The sequence below is a fragment of the Ictalurus furcatus genome, chromosome 2 (assembly GCF_023375685.1).
Source record: "Ictalurus furcatus strain D&B chromosome 2, Billie_1.0, whole genome shotgun sequence".
NCBI lineage: Eukaryota > Metazoa > Chordata > Actinopteri > Siluriformes > Ictaluridae > Ictalurus > Ictalurus furcatus.
The window spans coordinates 9070338-9092195 of NC_071256.1; the positions used below are offsets into that span (position 1 = coordinate 9070338).

The 21858-nt window shown below is 38.8% G+C and overlaps 1 protein-coding gene and 1 pseudogene across 1 annotated transcript; both read left to right on the top strand.

The window, feature by feature from the left end:
* The first annotated feature begins 584 nt into the window (after positions 1 to 584).
* LOC128616716 (cilia- and flagella-associated protein 57-like) lies at positions 585 to 8545 on the top strand. The gene is made up of 16 exons (XM_053639483.1): positions 585 to 624; positions 755 to 1077; positions 1594 to 1829; positions 2278 to 2395; positions 2547 to 2699; positions 3133 to 3426; positions 3935 to 4045; positions 4405 to 4620; positions 4845 to 5030; positions 5233 to 5394; positions 5609 to 5755; positions 6015 to 6108; positions 6349 to 6518; positions 7003 to 7154; positions 7621 to 7680; positions 8531 to 8545. Exons 2-15 carry the CDS (start codon positions 760 to 762, stop codon positions 7622 to 7624), a joined length of 2361 nt encoding a protein of 786 aa, XP_053495458.1. The 5' UTR covers positions 585 to 624; positions 755 to 759; the 3' UTR covers positions 7625 to 7680; positions 8531 to 8545.
* Positions 7778 to 21601, top strand: LOC128616723 (tripartite motif-containing protein 16-like; annotated as a pseudogene).
* Positions 21602 to 21858: the final 257 nt, after the last annotated feature.

Consider the following 21858-nt stretch of genomic DNA (forward strand, 5'->3'; position numbering starts at 1 on the left):
GGAATCGTGTTGTGTTGAATCGATTCTTGGAATCAATTCCCACCACTTTGACTCGCCTACTACTGCAAGGACTTGAACAAGCATTAGGTAGGGAGAGTCACACCCTCAGTTTCCTAACGGGCATCTAAGTGCTTGTCTTGTGGGCCCTAAACTGTATCATGCTGGTGGTCCTGCCCAAAGCTTATTTTCATGCTTTCATTATTCCAAAAACAAAACAAAACAGATCCTTTCTAAGATTTCGTCTCATTCAACTTTAAATGTCATTAAAAACTTGCAGTAACACAGGGTGTGCATATAACAGTGGTGTTTATTGCAAATACTGTTCATTTGTCACTTCATAACATTGTTGAACAAAATGTAATTCTCTAAGCGCCGGACTTTTATCTGGGGTTTATAGAACCACAGTTACTGAAATAACTAATGTTTTCTTTTTCTCATTTCAGAATGATTTTACAAATTTACTGATGGCTCAGAAAGTTAATGTGGAACCTCACCACATTTTTGGTTTGCGCTGCGAAGCGAGAAACAACTTGCTTTTTTTGGACGAGCAAACCATAATTTTCCCAAGCGGAAACAACTGCTTGCTCTACGATGTCCATCAGCGATGGACCAAGTTCATTCCAGGTAAGCCTGCTGAGAGCTTCACTTCCTGTATGACCTTTTTAAAATAACCAGCATTCAAACAATACAAGTCAGTTTCTTTAGATATTACATACCATAGGTGTATTTCTCACAACTAAATATTACTCCACAGGTGCAATGCCATGCCGACAGGGGCCACAGGGCATACAGGCGCTGGCTGTTAGCCCTGACTGGCGCTACCTGGCTGTGTCAGAGCACAGAGAACAGGGTATCATCACTGTGTATGACATACAAAGCGAGCAGTGCTCCAAGAGACAGGTACTGACAGGCAGCAGTGACAGCATCCATGAGTTTGTCTGCATGGCTTTTTCTGCCGACTCCAAGTACCTGCTGGGCCAGCCTGGAGGACCCGCGTGGACCCTCTTCTACTGGGAGTGGGAGAAGAATGAGGTTATTGCCACGGTGATGACCAAAAGGCTTGGCTTTGTCAGTCAGGTAAAATCTTTGAATGTCTTGTAGTAGTAGGTGAAAGTACACTCAGTTACTCCACCCTCATTCATTCATCTCAGTAATAGATTTATCCTGGTAAGAGTCGTGGTGGTATCTGCACTAGCCTGTTGATATTATTTTGAAAACGAGTAGATGTGTGCTTTTAATATTTTCAAGATTATTTTGATTTACATGTCAAATGACAGCATGTGGCTAAAGCAGAGTCTGAAGCCACATTTCTTATTTAATTATATGTTGATGGTGATAATTTCACTAACCTATAATATCCTGTCTTTCTTCTTTTAACAAGACCATTTTTCATATTTCGTTGTAGCTAGCTTTGTAGTTTACGACATTACGGTATGTGTTCTTGTGCACACTGACAGTGTATCGAGCCAAATGGGGAGCTTCTGATGTAAACTAAAATGTCCCCTTTTTTGGCTTTAGACACAATAATAGATTCACAGTTGTTTGTTTTAAGTGAAAGTGTGTATAGTGAGTGTTGTCTTTTCTCAATCCCAGGTCAGCTTTAATCCGAAGGACAACACACAGATTTGTGTGAGTGGAAATTACGTCTTCAAGATTTTCACATTAGAGAACAACTCCCTGAATCAGACCAGCTCGTTTGAGATGGACCTACAAAACATCATGTCCCATGCGTGGATGTCTGAGGACTGCATCATCTTAGGGACAGAAACAGGAAAACTGCTCATGTTGAAGGCCGGACACTGGCACAAGATGAGGAGGCCTTCTGAGAGGTAGTGTCACGCAATTCACGTAATAGAGGTTAGGATGGATGCAAATGCAGATAAGAGCATTATATACATGACACAAGCTCATCTGTAAAACATGGTGGAGGTAGTGTCACGGCTTGGGCTTTTATGGCTCCTTCTAGAACAGGCTCACTAATCTTTATTGATGAGGTAACTCATGATGGTAGCAGCAGAATGAACTCAGAAGTTTATGATCATGTCTATGTTTTACAATTTGGATTTGTCTGCCTGTCTCTCATATAATAATGCTCTTATCTGCATTTGAATCTGTACTAACCTCCATTATGTGAATTACATGACAGGTAGCAATAGAGTTATATGCAGGGAACCTCTCCAACATCTTCTTGTTCTATATTAATATTATAATGCTTGTATCATCCTACAATATAATTTTGATTGGATTCTCTATGTTCTACATTATCTCCCTCGACAGGCGCATCACTGCCATCACGCAGTACTCTGAAGGCTTTGCCTGTGCAGCTGGGCCAGGGCTAGTTTACCTTTATGAGAAAATAGAGGAGTACAGCTACAGGAACACTAAACAATTAAGAGTGAGTGCATTCATATTTAACATTTGGCAGAAGTTTTTTTATGAGGCAGCTTACACAGTGAAGTAGCTGAGCATGATTATGGTTAAGGGTCTTGCTGGAGAACCTACGTGAGCATGAATGGAAATAATCACTAAGAACTTCTGATCTGCAGATTCCTCAGGACCCCTGCAGCAGTCAGCCGAGTCAGTCGGAGCAGCAGGAGATCACAACAATATGCCTGAGTCCATCAGAGGAGACGCTGGCCATAAGCACACGCCAAGGTCAAATCTACCACGTCGGCCTTGCCTCGCCCGAGATTAGCCAGGTAACAGAGCAAGAAAGCGTGTGCTGAGTATACAGTAATAAAGAGAGACATTTACACCAGGTTTTTCTTCTAGTATAAAAAGGGCATCTTAAAAAAGAGTGTTTTGTCCCTTCTGCTGTAATAAAGTTCACTGTACTGAACCATTGTATATTTGTCCAGAGTAAGCAGGCCAACTTCGAGTTCCTGTTTCACTCTGTTCACTCGGGGAGCATCACCGGTCTGTCCACCTGCTCCTCCAAACCCCTCTTCGCCACCTGCTCCAAAGACCACTCCATGCGCATCTGGAACTACAAAACCAAATAGGAGCTGTTAATGTTTTATTTACATAGCAATCTTTCTCATACTCAAGGCCACCAACGATGATTACACGCACTAGACATAAAATTAAAATAAGTTTCCAAGGGATAAATAAATCTCTGTTTTTTTTAAATAGAAAATAATATATTCATTATATCATCAACTGGCTAGAAAATCTCAATCTCAATTTGATGCTGTTTCTGGGAACTGGAGAAATATTATTTTTGTATGGTGCTGTCATGTTTTTGTTTTGTTTTTCTGCAGGTCTCTGGAGCTGCATAAGGAGTTTCTTGAAGAGCCGAAGTGCATCTCATTGCACCCAAATGGCCTCTCCATCCTGGTGGGCTTCCCTGATAAAGTCTGTCTCATGAATGTGTTGGTTGACGAATTCCGCACTGTCCAGGAGTTTGACATACACAACTGCAATGAGGTGGGTACATGTCATAACCTTTTCTGTGCAACTGCACAACACTGAGACAGAGCAACACGTGGCATTTGGATTGTGATTTTCTGATTCTATGCAAGTTGGGTATAAAGCAGTAATGTGACAAATCCAAAAGACTGTTCCTAGTAAAATGCCATAAATTATTCCTACAGCACAGGTTGTCTTTTTTCTTCACTTTCTTCCCCTGTTCAACTGGTGTTAAAAAAATGGAAGAAGCAGTACATTTTACAGTTGTGTATATATTTTGTGTACACACACACACAAAAGTGACAACAAGTATGTTATCAATTAATTAACTCAAATAAGATCTCATAATATGATAAGTCTGTAATTAAAGCATGCATAGAGGACAGCACTAATATAATCATTATTAGATGTTCGTTCTTAAGTGTTATTATCTGAATGAACAGCACGGACACACAATTAACACAAACTGAAATAACGTACTTTTTCAAATAAAGTAATGGAGTGTTCGATTTACGTGTGTCCACAGTGTGTGTTCAGTCATGATGGGAACATGTTCGCTGCTGTCAGCGACAACCTGATAAACATCTGCAACATCAGCACAGGAGAAAAAGTGGACCTGAATGGCCACATTAACAAGGTCAGTACATTTCAGTACCACAGTGCCTGTTTGCAGAAGGTGTGTCCTTGAGTTCATATATGGAAATGTGGGTGTGTCACTAAATCCTGTTATACAAAACAAATATTATTTGTTCATGTATTTTCACATATTTTGTTTGCAGCTAATATTATTCCTAAAAATTCCTAAGAAAAGGATCTATAATAAATTTATGAAAGGGCAACAAAACGTAGCTTCCTCTTTATCTCAAATCAGAGGTGGCTACAGGGATTAAAAAAGTCACATATATATTTTTATAAAAGTGTAAATAAAAATATCTGGAAAAGAATAAGACCATTAATAAATATCCATGACTCAGATACCCTGTTCTAACTCTTCAGGTGAAGTCGGTGATGTGGAGCGAAGATGACCGTTGTCTGGCGTCGTGTGGTATGGACGGCGCAGTATATGAGTGGAACGCTCTGACTGGCGCCTGTGAGTCCTTTAAGAATGTGGAGAAATCATGTACCTACACGGCTGTGATGTTCTTGCCTGACAGTGGGAGCATCCTCGCTGTAGGCAGCGATTTGACACCGAATGAGCTCCGAGATGGACAGGTATGTTAAAAAAAACATATGAATCATATGAATATTTAACTCTGAGAAAGGTGGATAGAGGTACAATTACAGCAGCTCAACTGCACAACACATAATGAGCAAAGACTTTAATCCACACACTCACTGCAAGATTCAAGCTTCATGTTTTAAAGCCTAAAGTGATTCATTCTCTGTATGTGTTTGGACAGAATTACCTGATTGTATGTGTTTTTGTTTGCATTTAGATCCTAAGGGAAATGATCTCCATGACTCACTCTGGCCAAGCACTCTTTGTTGGAACTGCTGTTGGTACTGTAAGAGTCATGCAGTACCCGTTAGAAGAGGAGAAATCCTGGACAGAGTATCAGGCGCATTCTGGTCCCATCACCAAAGTATGTGTGTGTTCTGTTGGTGTCATGATGATGTGCAAGGTAAGAGTTAATGACCAAAGAAGCATCCTGATATCAGAAAATAAGCAAGAAAGAATAGAATGAGTCTATTATTTCCTTGGCTATGTGTGCTTCCTCCTGACTGAGTGATTTATTTAGCTTATGATGGTTATATCTGTTCTTGTTGCTTTTTTACTTTTCTAATCTCTCCAATTCATCATTTTTTCTTTCATCATGTGCACAGATGGTCATCACGCCTGGTGATCAGTATCTTCTGACTGCCTCAGAGGACAGCTCTGTCCTCATCTGGAAGATCACTGACCAGGAGAGTCAAACGCTGGCTGTGGTAAAAGAAATACATTATACTGAGGAGGTCCTCTGTACAAAGGCCTATCTGGAGGAAAAGGTAAATATGACCATAAGCTGCATAATCTTTGAAACTGATGGAGTGATGTTTCCCTTATAGCAAGTAGTACCTTTCACAATGGTGCACTGGGTAGCATTGCTGCCTCACAGGTCCAGGGCCCTTGGTTCAGTCCAGGGGCCAAGTATGATCCTAAAGCTTTGCTTTGATGTCCAGCCTCTGATATTTTCCTGTGTTCATTTCTGTCATCATCCAGGACCAGAGTGCTTATGCACAGGTGGAGTTGCTGAAGGAGGAGCAGGAGCGCAAGCTAAATCAGAATCACATGGACTATGAGAAGAAGATTAATAAAGTCAAGCAGAATTTCCTCCAGCAGATTGAGTCTCTGAAAGGCCTGATCCAGGTTAGAACTTGAGATCGCCATCTTATAATTTAGCTGCAAGGCCTCATTAGTGAGACTAGGACAGTAGATAGTGATTAGTTTATAGGTTGATGTAACACATTTTAGACAGTCATATAATTTCATTTCATATATTGATTCTTCTCAAAGTTATCAAATGATTTGAATGTATTTTTGAGCAACAGTTATCAAATGAGTACAAAGTAGCATTACATATTGATGAATAAATAATTCAATAAAAATGCTATATATCTCACTGTAGATGCTGAATGCTGAAAAGGAGGAACTGAAGATCTCTCAGGAGAAGGCCATGACTGAGATAATGGAAAAACATGCCAAAGAGCTGCAGGATCAGGGTAAATACACTCACAGAATTTACACACTATAACAGTACAGTATCTCTTCACATTTCACTGCACAGAATGGCTTGTTTATACTTAACAGAGTTTGGGTTTTAAGGTTGAGTATGTCATTGGTCTTAGGCTCTACTGAAGTTCAGCTGCAGTAGAGAAATGTATTAATAAAATATAACCATTTTTTTTTTCTCAGCTTAAAACAGTATGTGATTTAAAATACATGGCTAATTTTGTTCCCAGAACATAAGCATGAAAGCCAGATGTTTAAAGCCTCCCAGAATCAGGTTGAGCTGAAGCAGAGACTGCATAGCATGCAGCATAACTATGAGGAGAAACTGCGTGAGCAAGAGGACAACCATTTATGTACCATGATGAACATGAAACGGGCCTGTGATGACAGGCTGCGGGATGTAAGGAAGTCATATTGCTGTTCTGCTTTCTGTTAGGATCCTGTTTTTCTCATCTCCAGACCATGCCTCTGATCATTACTGTTATCTGTATCTAGTTAGCTTAAACTGCCTCTTGTTTTGTAATTTGTTGTTTGTTTCCTTTTTTAAGTTCTAGTACTCCTAATTCCTTTTCCTAGTATTCTTACTAGTTTTGCTGGTATTAATATATTAGTGCCCAATTTGACACATATTGCACTAGATAGGGTGTCTACACTAAGAGAACCAGAGACACAGTAACCATTAATATTGAAGATATAGTTAGCATCATTGTACCCTCTGTAGTTAACTATTGGACTATGATATACTTGATGCATGCATGGACTAGCTTCATTTATAAAATCCACTACATGGGGAATAGGGATCCAATTTCAATCAAGCCTTAGTATGAGTAATTTGGAGTGTTTACTCTGTAGTGTGCATCACCTTCTCCATCTTCTATTTACAGCAACAGGACAAGTTGCAGCAGACTGAAGAGAGGCTAAAGGAACTGCAGGGGAAAGTGACTCTTAGTCCAAAGATGTCTCCCCCAAATACGATCAGGAGCTCCAGGAAGAGAAGGAGACCAGCAGGCAGCTGTAATATGAGTTGGAGAATCAGGTGTGTGGTTTGAGATTTGTGTATATTAGCTGTGGAATATTTTTTTTAATGGCATAATAATAATGTAATCAAATATTATGTTTTAATATATGGTATTTACCCAATATCTTCACATTTTTAAAGAACAATATAATTTAAAACTTATTTGAGGTGCACAGGAATAGGTGACAAATATGTAATGTTAGGTAAATATGCATCTGGCTGTGATTATTTAGCATTTTTGCACCATTTTCAGTGCAGTAGTTTACATGTGGTCATGGTGAAAAGTTCCACTTTCCAATTCTTTTAACAGGATTAGCAGAGTGAATGACCACAACATGCTGTTTTTCAATATTTTCCCATTTGCTATGTGTAGAAATGTCTTACCATGTTTTAAAATTCATGTTAACACCACCATTGTCAATCATGATACGCTTTGACCCACCTTCACTGTGTAATTAACATCTGTGCATGTGTTTGTTTTAAGATGATGCAGTTCTGCAAAATAAAAGAAGAGATACAGGACCAGTGCATTCGGATCAGTCAGGTATGATGATGACGATGATGATGATGATGATGATGATGATTAATGGGTAGCTGATCAGAAGATGTTTTTATTTTAGCTTCAGGTTAAGGTAGAGGAGATGAACAGCAAGAGCAAGGATACAAATCAGAAACTGAAAATACAGGAACAGGTTCTGAAGCAGATACTGAAAATACAGGAACAAGAGCTGTGCACAGAGAGGAAGAGGGTTTGTTTCACGACAATATGCTTCGTTTATGATTAATAATAATTATTTAGATCTTATAGTTATTTGTAACATGCAGCAAGTGAAGGGATGCAAATGTGTAAACTAAATGTGGTAATGATTAGGACTTTTCCGGTAATCGAGTTCACAGCAAGGGTCAAATCATAGGCAGGCAATAAGTACAATAAGACTTTGCAAACATACATTGAAATAAAAGGGTATAAATAGAATATGTAATCATAGGCTAACATAAAACAGATGACCACAGTAGGAAAACAAACTAATCACAATATGGGGTGGGGACAGAACCAAAACCTAGACATGCGAACATGGTGCCCATTGCTTATTGGGGAACTTAGTGATAATGCCTCACAGAGATGGGTTGAAAATGTAATGCAACCAACGGCAAAATATATAGGACTTGGAATCTAGGATCTGAGTCCAAAAGAGAGGGAAATAATTATTTTTTTATTCCAAGTTACCTGCACAACAGTTCCTATTTAATTGTGTTTTGTCAGAATCCTAACTGAATGACTTTAAATGACAGGATTCGACATATTACATATTACTCATATTACAGGAGATATTGATAATAAGCATTACAATTTAACCACGGTGGCACTTTTTGTAATATCTTTGTTTCCACAGGTCATAAACCTGAACACTCTGGTGAAGAGGATGAAGGCCGACATTCAATATTGCTCAAGCTTCATCCAGCAGCCGAAGATGCTGAAGGAGAACTTCATAAAACTCCACAAGTCCTACAATCATGAAGCAGATGTGAGGATTAATACGCACGCACGCACACACACATGCACACGCACACACATGCACACACACACACACACACACACGCACACACACACACACACACACTGCCCAGTGTACTTATACCTGACTGAGTGTGATGACTGCATTAGGTGAGAGTTGGAGTGAAGGCGGGGGACGTACAAGAGCACACCAGGCAGAGGGAGCGCCTGCAGAGGACAGTGGTCTCTCAGAAGAAAAGCCAGGCTATGGAAACCAAAACTCAGCCAGCAGATTGCTCCAAGATCCTGACGGTAATGTGGATTTCTTATCAGAGTTTTTGCCTGATTCAGGTTTGTTTTTTTGTGAAAAGCACCTTAAGTAGCATCTCCTTCTCCATGTTCACTTTACAGCAACAGGACAAGATGCTGCAGGAGGTGACGAAGTCTGCTAAAACCGAAATCAAGCAACTGCAGAACAGTATTCAAGAGAACAAACAGATGTTTAAAAATGTGAGGAGTGTAACAGTATGACAGTATATAGGATTTTATACAGCATCTACATTGTCAGACACTGGAAGGCTAGAATTGAGTAATGAGTCAATTAAAGCCTAACAAAGTAACTTAAGTTAAAATTAAATACAAGTTTAAAAGTGGAAAGGTGTACAAACTTTTGCCTTTTGTTTTTATTTTAACTCAAGGCTGAGGTGGAGGAGATCAAGAGCAAGAACAAGACCATGCAATAACTGAAGCAGAAGCTGGAAATGAAAGAAAAAGAGCTGTGTACAGAGAGGCAGAGGGTTTGTTTCACCACAATATGCTTTGTTTATGATTAATAATAGTTACTAAGACAAGCACACATGCCACTCATTGCTCATTGGGGGATTAGCAACAATGCCTCACAGAGACTGTTTGAAAAGTAATACATGCAACCAAAAGCAAATATAAAGGACTTCGAAACCAGGAACTGAGTCCTGAAGAGGGGAAAATTTAAGAAAAAGTTTACTTCCAAGTCACTTGCACGATAGTTCCTATTTAATTGTGTCTTGACAAACGTCCAAATTGAATGACTCGCTATTCCAGTGCCAGGATTCGGCATGTAGTTATTACTAATATTATTGGTGATACAGATAATAAACATTACAATTTAACCACCGGTGCCATTGTTGTAATGTCTTTCCTCAGGTCAAAAAGATGAATACTATGGTGAAGAGGATGAAGGCAGACATCCAAAACTGCTCAGGCTTCATCCAGCATCCGAAGAAGCTGAAGGAGAACTTCACACAACTCCACAAAAGCTACACCCAGGAAGCAGATGTGAGATTAATACATATATAAACATATATATACACATACACTGACACAAAAACACGCGCGCACACGCACACACAGCCCACACACACACTGACTGAGTGTGATGACTGCATTAGGTGAGAGTTGGAGTGAAGGCTGGGAACGTGCAAGAGCACACCAGGCAGAGGGAGCGCCTGCAGAGGACAGTGGTCTCTCAGAAGGACAGCCAGGCTATGAAGGCCAAAATTCAGCCAGTAGATTGCTCCAAGATCCTGATGGTATGATGGCTTTCTTATCAGCATTTTTGCCTGATTCAGGTTTTCTTCAGGAATCTGTCACTGTGTGTCTGTCACTTACTCAGGTTCTCCATAAGGGTGTGTGCTTACTCCACTAGCTTCTGTGTTCATAATTGTTCAAAAGCAGGAAACTGGCATGAATGCACAGCAGTAGATTCTGAGGAATGGATGCATGTTTGCTTTTAAATATTGTTTGTATAACAACTTGAGATGGCCCAAGCCAAGTCATGAATTTTCAATTTTTACTAAAGATTGCTGATAATAATTGTAAGTGTAACTTGGAGAAAATCGAGTTATGTTGGAACCCAGTAGACTTCTAATATAGCTTCTATTTTCTGACTGACAAAATGTGCAAAATCATTGCTACTAAGGTCTGGGGAATTCATTTGTCATTTGTTAGTTTCAAAACGTTACTAATTAAGAACCCAGTCTTATTTTTAGTGTCTTCTATGGAAAGTCAAATGAGTCATTGTTCACGTGCATCATCATGCCGTTTCACGTTTATAAACGCTGTTTTCTAATTGCCGCCAGGCGTTAAGTTAGCGTCACTTAGCATATTAATTTACATAGCATGATGCTACATCCCCACTGATGGGTGTCAGTATGGAAACCAAAAAGCAAAAACAGCATCTTAAAAAAATCCTACATTTGGCTCCTTGTCACAGACAGAAACACAAACATAGATAGGTCAAGTAAAAAAATGTCTACACAAAATAAATTTAGAACACATCTGACTGAGATTAGGGATTGTATCAATGCACAACTTGACCCTTGCTGGTGGTATCAGAGGATGGAGATGATAGTAGATGACTTGTTTTCTCAGAGTTGCATTTATATTATGTGCTCATCAGCTCAGTACAGTAAGACAAGTGCTTTAGAATGTCCACAGAAAACATCAAGCTCATGCCTTAAGCAGTACACTTTTTTAAAAGCTCAAACACAAATCACATTTCTATTTTAAAATATTAACTAAAGTAATTGTCTGTCATTCGTACTTTATTTTTAAATGAATCCAGGTCCTATTTGTAATAGTGTAGTGATTTTCCTCTGGTTGTGTGGATTTACTTATATAATCAGAGGTTAGGCATCATAGGCATTATACAATATTTGCTTTTGTGAAATCCTGTACGTAATCACTGAGAAAATGCATGTACCCATTCATATTACTTCAATTATAATTCTACAGTACATTTTGTGTTTATTTTTTACCCCAGAAGGAACCTCTCCACCGCTTACCTTGGAGAAAATTCTAGCCTTTACGTCAGGATCCACTGCCATTCCTAGACTGGGGTTCCCAGTTTCTGCACTAGCAGGTGAATGAATGAAACTTGTATTAAAGTGAGGGCCAATAATATATCATTTGTGGGTATTGTTATTTCTCTATATAGAACCACACACACCTACATATCTACATTTATCCATCAACATGTAAAGAATAAAAAATGTTCATAAACTGTGGTCTGTGAGTGGTGCACGAATATATCGCCTCTTCAATCGGACATAATTTGTTCTAACCGGACATTCTTCGGTACTTGCACATTAGGGATGTCACGAGAACCGATACTTCGGTACCAAGTCAGTACCAACATTCTTAAAATGTGACATTACTTGTTTTTCTGCAGTATCGTAGGTATCGTTGGTAATGAAGGTACTGATGTTTAATAGTCCTAGCTTCAGATTAAAGGTGCTGGATGTGCATTCAGTATGATCTAGTTTTATGTTAATTAGGTTTCTAAAACAAACATTCCGAAATTTTCTATGCATTTGTATAGCTCGGGGAAGTAGGGTGTTTTCCTATTCTGTTTAATGCTAGATCTAAGCCAGCATGACCTATTCTAAGACGCGTAATTATCGTCTCTTCCTTTGGGTTTCTGCCCTGCCTCACACTCATGCCTACTTGTTTTTGTATGGTATATAGGTGTCGTCCGGTATCAGCTCTGTCCCAGTATTCCTGCCATATTTTATGTGTGTGTCCCTTTATAATGGTTTTGATCTCTGCTCTACTTAATGTTACTTGTATATCGACTGTTTCATGTTTTATCGATCTTTTTGCCAGTATATCCACAGTTTCATTTCCTTCTACCCCTACATGTGCAGGAACCCAGAAGAAGGAAACATTCAGCCCCTTAGCATGGAGTATGAGAAGTAGATAAAGTATTTGGTAGACAATGTCTTGTCTGCATGATGTTTTTCCAGACTGTATGCTTGATAGTGCTGATAGACTGTCAGAAGCTATAGCGACAATTTGATGATTTTTTTCCAGCCACTGCAGTGCCAATAGGACTCCTAATAATTCCACAGTGTACACCGATAAGTGATCGGTTGCCCTTTTTTTGACTGCTACGTCATATCAAGGAATGAAAAAAGCCGCACTGTCTCAGGCTGTTTTGACCCATCTGTATATATGAGTAATTTATCCTGATACTGGTCCATATAGTTTTGAATTATTATTCCTTATGGTGCTATTTTAGATTTCTCTTTTAATATTTGTTGTAATCTTGTATCTACAGAAGGTTTTATGAATCTCCAGGGTGGTACAGTTGGTATCGCCACAATGGGGCTTACCTGTAGCTGACTGAGACCTGCATTTTGTGCCAAAGCACAAAAGCCAAAGCTATTAAAGTTAGTCCTATAGAACTCTGAGCATTCTTGTAAGATGGCTTTTGTGGTGTGCACCCTGCTGTGCCCATGTAGATTTACCCAATATGCCAGCATGATCTTAACCCTCCTGATACACAACGGCATCTCTCCCGTCTCAACCTGTAATGCAGTCATTGGTGATGATTTAAATGCTCTAGTACAGATCCGGAGTGCTTGTGCCTTTTCCACATCAAGCTTTTTAAGATTTGAGTGTGATGAAGACATATATGCTAGGCAGCCATAATCAAAGGTGGCTCCCCAGTCTCGCCCTGACAGACATCTCAGAATGTTATTAATCTTTTTACATTTGTTCCTAACTTTATCAATATGCGGACCCCAGGTCAGCTTCTCATCAAAAAGCATTCCTAAAAATCTCACAGCCTTTACCTGTTCAAGATCTAGCCCATATAATTTAACTGGTACCGTTTTATGACGTTTAGAAAAACATATAACTTGTGATTTTGAAATTGGTAGTTTAAATCCCCATTCATTTGCCCACTGTTCCACTTTTCCTATTGCATGTTGCATTTTCTTTCTTAAATATTCTACAATATTCCGACCCCTAACCCAGAGTGCCCCATTAACCGCATAAAGCGACTTACCTATGTTTACTCTGACCTGATCAAATATGTCATTAATCATAATATTAAACAGTATTGAGCTACATACACTACCTTGTGGGGTACCATTTTCCACTGCATACCTATTTGAGTACTCTGCACCTACTCTAACTTCTATTGCTCTTCTGTTCAAGAAGTCTAATACCCAATTATATATCTTACCATTTATTCCTAGTTTGTCGAGTTTAATTAGAAGTCCATCCTTCCAAAGCATATCTTATGCTTTTTCAATGTCAAAAAATACAGCAATTACATTTTCTTTGTCAGTCTGAGCTTTCCTAACTTCTGACTCTAGGCATAATATAGAATCCATTGTCCCCCTCCCTTTACAAAATCCTGACTGATATAGTGAAAGAAGACCTTTTCTTTCTATATAGTGAACTAATCTATCTGTTACCATCCTCTCTATAGTTTTGCCTAGCTGTGACGTTAATGCTATGGGTCTGTAGCTTGCTGGATCTGACGGGTCTTTGCCCGGTTTGAGTATTGGAACTATAACTGCCTGTTTCCATGTTAGTGGGATTTTTCCTGTATTCCATACCATGTTGAACAGTTTTAATACTACATCAAGTGTGGTGTCTCTCACGTGACCTAACATGCTATAGCATATATTGTCTTTCCCTGGTGCCGTTTGCCGTGCATTTGATATGGCCCTTTTTATTTCAAATAGAGTAAATGGTAAGTCCAACTCTTCCCCTGATGTAGTTCTTCTTTCTACTATCCCTGGATTTTGTGCAAGTGTCTGATCTCTATACTGCTTAGCTGTTGAGGATAGGTTTTCAGTACTGTGGATCTTCACAAAAGTTTTTACCAAAAGTTCTGCTTTTTATGCATTGCTGATCGCATTTATATTATTGCTACTTATCACTGGTATTTCTACACTGTTTCTTATACCGCTCATTTTCCTAATTGTTCTCCATATGTCTGATAGCTGGGTTTGTCTTCCAATTTTATTGCAGAATTGTCTCCAATACCCACGTTTGGCTGATCTAATTGTTTTCCTAACTACTGCTTGTGCCCTTTTATAGTTAATCAGAGTGTCCATTGTATGGTGAGCTTTGAGTTGCCTAAAAGCTTTATTTCTCTTTTTCATTTCTATACTACAGCTCTCATTCCACCATGGCACGCTCTTTCTTCATTCACTTCGTGTCTTTTTAGGAATTGTTTCTTCAGCTGTTTGTATAATTGCCATAGTCACTTTTCTGTTCATTTCTTCTACATCTGTAATATCCATATTCACTAATTCCACACACTATATTTCACTCAGCATTTGGAACATCTTCCAATCAGCTTTATCTAACCTCCACCTTGGTATTCTTACTTCACTATCCTGGCGTATCTCTACTCCAATCCTGATTATTATTGGATAGTGATCACTACCTACTGTCGACTGGTCTAAAACCTCCCATGTGCTGATTCTTGCCATTTCACTTGACATTATTGTGAAATCAGTCGCACTTTCTGTGTTATGTGAACTATTATACCATGTTCCCTTCTTGTCATTAACACATACCAAGTTTTTATCGTCTATAATTTCCTCTATTACTGATCCATTTATATCTGTGTTCTTACTCCCCCATATTGTGCTGTGTGCATTAAAATCCCCACACCATACTATTTTCCCTTGTGTCAACCCACATACTGCATTCAGTATATCAGTGCTCAGTCTATTACAGGGATTATAAAAGTTGACTATCATTATACTGTCTTTTCCCATCTGTATTTTGACTACCACAGATTCATGTTCTTTCCCTTTATTGATTAGGTTATATTTCACATCATTTCTTACAAAAGTTGCTACCCCTCCACCTTTACCCGTTTCCCTATCCTTTCTGATTGTAATGTATCCATAAATTACAAAGTCTAGCTGTGGTTTTAACCACGTCTCTTGCACACATATTACATGCGGTTTATCTAATAGATTAGTCACAAACTTTTTGAATTCTTGTCCATTAGCTATAAGACTCCTGGAATTCCACTGCAATATAACTAGGTTCACGACGAGCCGCCAGCCCATGACTGAGAGTTAGAGATTCATGTAGTTAACATTTTTTCCACCCCTTCACAGCTGAGTCCTTTAATACCAAGGTATTTTTCAGCTGATTGAACTATTATTTCGATTTTTTCAGTCTTTCTCTCGGTCTGTGCTGAGCAATTTATAACCTCAATCATAAACAACACAAATTCATTCTTGCTCATAATTAGCATATCTTTCTTTTGTTGTGGATAAAAATGACATGAAATAAACATGAGGGAGACCTAGTATGAGTAATATGTAATTTTATTGATAATTCACAGGACTGGTGGGTGCGTAATCTTGAGGAGAGCGGTAGGGGGAAGAAAATGGGGTGTGTCCTGGGGACATGGGATAGTCAGCAAAGGTGAAATAAGGAGACCACTGAGAGTAGGGCGGAGTGACAGGTGAGAAGAGGGAAGAATGGTCAGATTCAAATCCAGTCCCTCCAGTAAAGGAGAGAAGGAAAAATGACGACGGGCACCTAGACACACAGAAGCGGTATTAGGCGGATATTGACGAATTGGATTCACACTTTAAGAGTAACACATTGGTTTATTAGTCAAAAAGTCAAAAAGAAGTATAAGAGCTGAGGAGTGCAAACACACACACACACTCTCGTACAGTCAAGGGCGGGCATGTAGACATAAAACACACACACACTCTCTCTGTCTCTCTCTCACACACACACATAACATTATAACTTTATAAGAATAATAAAAAGGAGTATTAAGATATTATAAGCGTAATATAATAATAAAATATATACTCTTTATATATACTCTTTATAAAAATAAAGAGTAGTAGGATATGTAGGATAGTAGAAGGGTAATATAATGATATTATGAAGTAGGAAGTACAGTAAACCATTTTGCAAGCAGTATAACTATATATAAAATAGAGATATAGAGTAAATATGAAAATAAATTATAAACTAGAAATACAGAAAAATGTAACTTACTCATAATTCAGATGGTGAAGACTCTTGTCTCGCAAGGAAGGCCTTAATTTTAAGAGAAAACCATGAGGAGCCATTTATAAGGGTAGCTGAGTCAAGCTGCCCCCCCCCCCCACCCCCCGAGATAATAGTGAGACCAAGGTCACTCTAAATTGTTTTGTCTCTCCACGTTTGGGTAAAAGTGTGCACGTCATGCACTCTTTATGCTGCACGGATGTGATTGGCATGATTGATCATTAAGTCTTCCACCCAGTAAACTTCAGTATCACGTTTTGGTTTATCTTTCCAGCTTAAGGGTCTACCCCCGGACCCCCAGTGTTGTCGGGAACGGTCCCAGTGATTTGTAAGTTTATTTCTATGACGGGGCTTACTAACAGATACAACCTATACCAGGAGAAGGGTGTACGATTAGGAATAGGTTTGTATGTATTAGTGGATGTGCAGGTCGACATCTAATGATTTGTGTCTAGTCTGCAACAGTAGTCTGTGGTCAGGGAGCTTTGAGGCATAAGAGGTGCAGTAGCAAAGTCACGTTGTCTAACCTCTGTCCTGGTCACGTGGCTATATAGTACGCACTAATGAAGTTCAGTCCTCCTAAGATTACAGTTTCCGTGTCGTCAACATTTTCTCCAAAGACTACATGTCCATGATTTCGCAGGCTACTAGATACCACTTGGTGTGAGAATGTGTGTTTGAGTGCAGCGTGTCACACTGAGAAACAGATGAGGGCCCTGCCTGACATTTTTTCGCTCTTTTATGTGCCTCGCTCTGCCATTCAGCAAATGCCTTCCAGTCAGCCAAAAACTGTGCTTCGCTCTTTGTTTTAGGGGTCTCTCTCTCTCTCTCTCTCTCTCTCTCTCTCTCTCTCTCTATATATATATATATATATATATATATATATATATATATATATATATAAATATATTAAGTTTCAGTTGTTCTAACTGTCTGAGGCTAAAACTATCTTTTTCTAGGAAAGCACATTCTTTAACCCATATATCATATTGATTCAAACATCCTTCCCCATAATTCACACACATAAACATGATATTAGGATCAACATATGAGCACCCACTCCCTGGGATAGGCTCCAGGTTCCCCGTGACCCTGAAAAGGATAAAGCGATATAGAAGATAGATGGATGGACGGATATGAGCACCCTGTACATACCATAGCATGTGTCACAGGATGTGCTTTGCTACATGTTTTTCCCATATTTTTTATTTATATATTTTTTCTTTCACAGCTTCTATAACTTTCAAAGTTTTAATCAATTTAACATGCTATAAAAATCAAGTGAATATGCATTCTCGTGCACAGACAGAAAAGGTTCAAAATGTGTGCCAAATCTCTAGACTTTCAATTAATCATATAACTTATAGGTTCAATAGAGCAAACCTTAAGCATGTAAAAGAGTTTATCTGTGAGGACGAGTCCACATACAGCAATTTGGTAGGACCGTTTTCTCTTCCCTTCTTATTTATTTATTTATTTATTTATTATCTCTGCAAAACTCAATGACTTCATAAAATTCTAATTCTAAATCATTGACTCCCTTCCATACAGACAGCAATACGTGATGACTTCATAAAATTCTAATTCTAATTCTAAATTCTTGATGATTCCTACCAGTCAGTGGTAAGGCTGCATATGTCTTTCACTCTGCACCACAAAGGACAAACCGCCTGCATGTTAACACGGACTTCAGTGTGAAACTTTCCTCGACTTTCCTCGAGTGTCCTCGGGTTTGCTTTTTGTCTAGAAAAGCTGAAAAGACTCACGCAGCCCACCCAGGGACACCAAATTGTCGTGGAAATTAGACAACACCCGCAAACTCGTCCTCTGAAGGTAAAAAGGTTTATTACAGAAAGATGGTTAATACAGGATAGAATAAAGCAGGAATAATGAGAGTGCTCTGAAGCCCTTGTACTAAATCACTACTATATATATGAAACGCAGAGCATGACATAATTCTGTGTAACGATAAGAAGCAGTTTTAGGCAGTTCAAACAGGCTTTGTTTTAGGATCTTGGACAGACGAACCTTGAACAGAAGAACATGTTTGTGTCTTTGTAAGCAGATAAACATTCTGTACTGATCTCAGTGACATGACATGGCTTTCTTAGGCATTATACTCAGATGAACATGAACAAGAACAAAATTATTACAAATTAAAAATGAGTAATTTCCCTCACAAGCCCAATTTTTATACAGTCCTATATTTTTGGATTCTTAGCAGAGAATCCAGGAGAAGCAGAAGAAGGTGCAGGAGCTGTAACAGGCTGTGAACACTATAAAGGTGAGCAGTGAGCAGAGACAGAGCTGCTCCTAGAAACACACAATATGGACAACGAGTCATTTAGAGGCCCAGTCAGAGACGGGATGATAGATGAGCTTGTATGTGCGTGTGTGTGTCTCATAACAGCTCAGTGCACAGACAGCAGTGGAGGACAGTGAGACGATCTTTACTGAGATGATCAGCTCCATGGAGAAGATGCACTCGGATGTGACTGAGCTGATCAGAGCTCAGGAGAAGGCTGAACTGAGTCGAGCTGAACGACTGCTGGAGCAACTGGAGCAGGAGATCACTGACCTTCAGAGGAGAGTCACTGAGCTGGAGCAGCTTTCACACACAGATGATCACCTCCACTTCCTCCAGGAAATAAAGGTACACTACATCCACATTTCCAGGTGAAATATACAGGTTATGGGTTTATTGGATAAATAATGGTTCTTAGACATCTAAAACTGTTCCACTTCGAACCTTTTCTAATATGGAAACAACCTGCTGTAAGATTTTACTTAAAAACTTTAAAGTAACTGTAGCTGTAATTTGTTCTCCTAATTTTATGCCTAAGTCTGATCTCCGTGAGTACTCACACAGCATCACTGTCAATCAACATCTCTCATTTGATGGAGTGAGGAAATCTCTCTCTGATCTGAAGAAGAGACTCGAGGAATTCTACCAGGAGGAATTCATCAAAATCCCTGAACATGGTGAGAGAAATTGTCCTGCTGGGAAATCTTAACTTTCTCTGCAGCACGGTAAAGAGAGACATCAAATTTCCCAAAAACACACAGAAATGATTTCCTATGATTACATGAACTTCCTGTTATTGCTGCTGTCTATTGGAAAGATGATTTTATACATTTACACTTTTTATTCATGTGTTAATAGTGTAAATGCTTCTGTTTTATTTTCAGTTATTCTACTATGAATAAAGCACAGAGGACACACACACATTTATGATACAAAGAGAAAGAGACAGAGTTTATAAGTCATATGAATAATATTTATTCAGTCATAACATATATTCTGTAGGCATTAGTTACCAAAGCAGCTCTCTGCTCGTGCTCATGTTATTAATAAAATTTATTTCTCCGTCATTCAGAAAGAAAAAATCTCATTTAAATTCCACACCTAGAGAATGTGTGTTTTAAAATAAAACGCTGACTAAACATCAGACACAAATTTTATCACTTTAAACTGTTTCCGTCTTTTACACCACCTGGTTTTTCCTTCTCCATTTTGTTTCTGTCTCCACAGCTGCAGCAGTTCAGATCATTTTACCCTCAGAACCAAAGAGCAGAGAAGATTTTCTGCAGTGTATGTGTAAAACACACACTCACACACACACAAATACACACGCATACAAAACACACACAAGCATAGACACAGAAACAGAGAGACACACAAATACATAATGAAACACACAAACAAACACACTCACACACACTCTGTGTCACTCTCCACATAAATATATCCTGTGATTAATATCCAACATGTTCACATTTGTCATGTGTTTAGATTTCTGTGATCTGACTCTGGATCCCAACTCAGCATATTATGACCTCATTCTGTCTGAGAAGAACAGAGCAGTGACGTATAGTGAGAGAAAGCAGAACTACTCTGATCTTCCAGAGAGATTTGACAACAGGCCTCAGGTGTTGAGTAAGGAGAGTGTGGGTGGACGCTGTTACTGGGAGGTGGAGAGGCACCGTGATGGTGTGGACATATCAGTGTCATATAAAGACATCAGCAGGAAAGGAAGGGGTAATGAGTGTAAGTTTGGAGGCAATAATCAGTCCTGGAGTCTGCAGTGTTCTTGTTTATATTCCCTCACTTTCTTTCACAACAACATTGAGACTGATCTCGGAGTTCCAGCACCCTCCAGAATAGGAGTGTATGTGGATCACATTGCAGGAACTCTGTCCTTCTACAGCGTCTCTGACCCGATGACGCTCCTCCACAGAGTCTGCACCACATTCACGCAGCCTCTATACGCTGGGTTCGCGCTTCACTGGTTGTTTGATACTGTGAGATTTTGTGATCCGTAAGTATGTGTGTAGTGTTTTATGTATAATTCCACGCATTTCCGTTCTACACACGTTTCTGATTTAAACACACACATACTTTCTCAGACTCACATACACACAAACACACACAAATTCACACACAAAACATACACGCACAAACGCTCACAAGCACAGACACAAAAAACACAAACTCAGACACACACACAGAAACACAAACACGCAAACACACTCAGACACGCACACAAAAGCATAGACACACAAAAACAAAGAAACACACACACATGAACACAAGCGCACTCACAAACAAACACAAAAACGCGCTCACACACACACTGTCTCACTCTCCACATAAATATATCATATAAATATATATAAGCTCCTCCACAGAGATCACACCACATTCAATCAGCCTCTATACGCTGGGTTTATGCTCGACTGTTACGGATCAACACTTGAGATTGTGATCCAAAATAAACTGGTGGTGTTTTTTACTTTTCATATGTTAATATGTTCATACTTTTCATTGTTTCTGAATATACGTTGTATTAATAATAATACAGTTGAGTATGATTCTTTTAATTTCAAATGTCCATCTGCACTGCATCCAGTCTAGCATACATGCACCAAGTGTAAAATATCATTAAAATATGAAATCCTTTATGTTTGAGCTTCTCATAAATAAAAAATTATCTACAAATGGCATTTGTAGATAATTTTTTTGTATAACAAGCCATTATACATATCACATGACTAAAAAGTTTACAGTGTTTGTTTCATCCCAATAAACTGTATAAATGTTTTCTTCACTGTCCATCGCTCTGCATTGCAGATTAATCCACTATATTTGTTTACATTAATCTGATTGTGTGTGTGTGTGTCACAGTGCTTGATCATTAATCATTACATTCTGAATTTCTACAGCAAATAAAAGATACTAGGAGATATCGCTGTTCACAACAAATTTATTTACTCTAATTTTCCAAACTAGTCATTTTAGAATATATAATAATTTAATAATGAATTATCTGTATGATACTAAATACAATTAGTTTTATTATTCTTATATTATGTATGTGTGCGTTTGTTAATGGG

Excerpts from the sequence above, each read along its gene's own strand:
- LOC128616716 (XM_053639483.1), top strand. The coding sequence starts at position 760 with ATGCCATGCCGACAGGGGCCACAGGGCATACAGGCGCTGGCTGTTAGC. Across the intron at positions 2,700-3,132 it reads CCTCGCCCGAGATTAGCCAG|AAAATAATATATTCATTATA; the intron begins GTAACAGAGCAA and ends TTTTTTAAATAG. Across the intron at positions 5,756-6,014 it reads CTCTGAAAGGCCTGATCCAG|ATGCTGAATGCTGAAAAGGA; the intron begins GTTAGAACTTGA and ends ATCTCACTGTAG.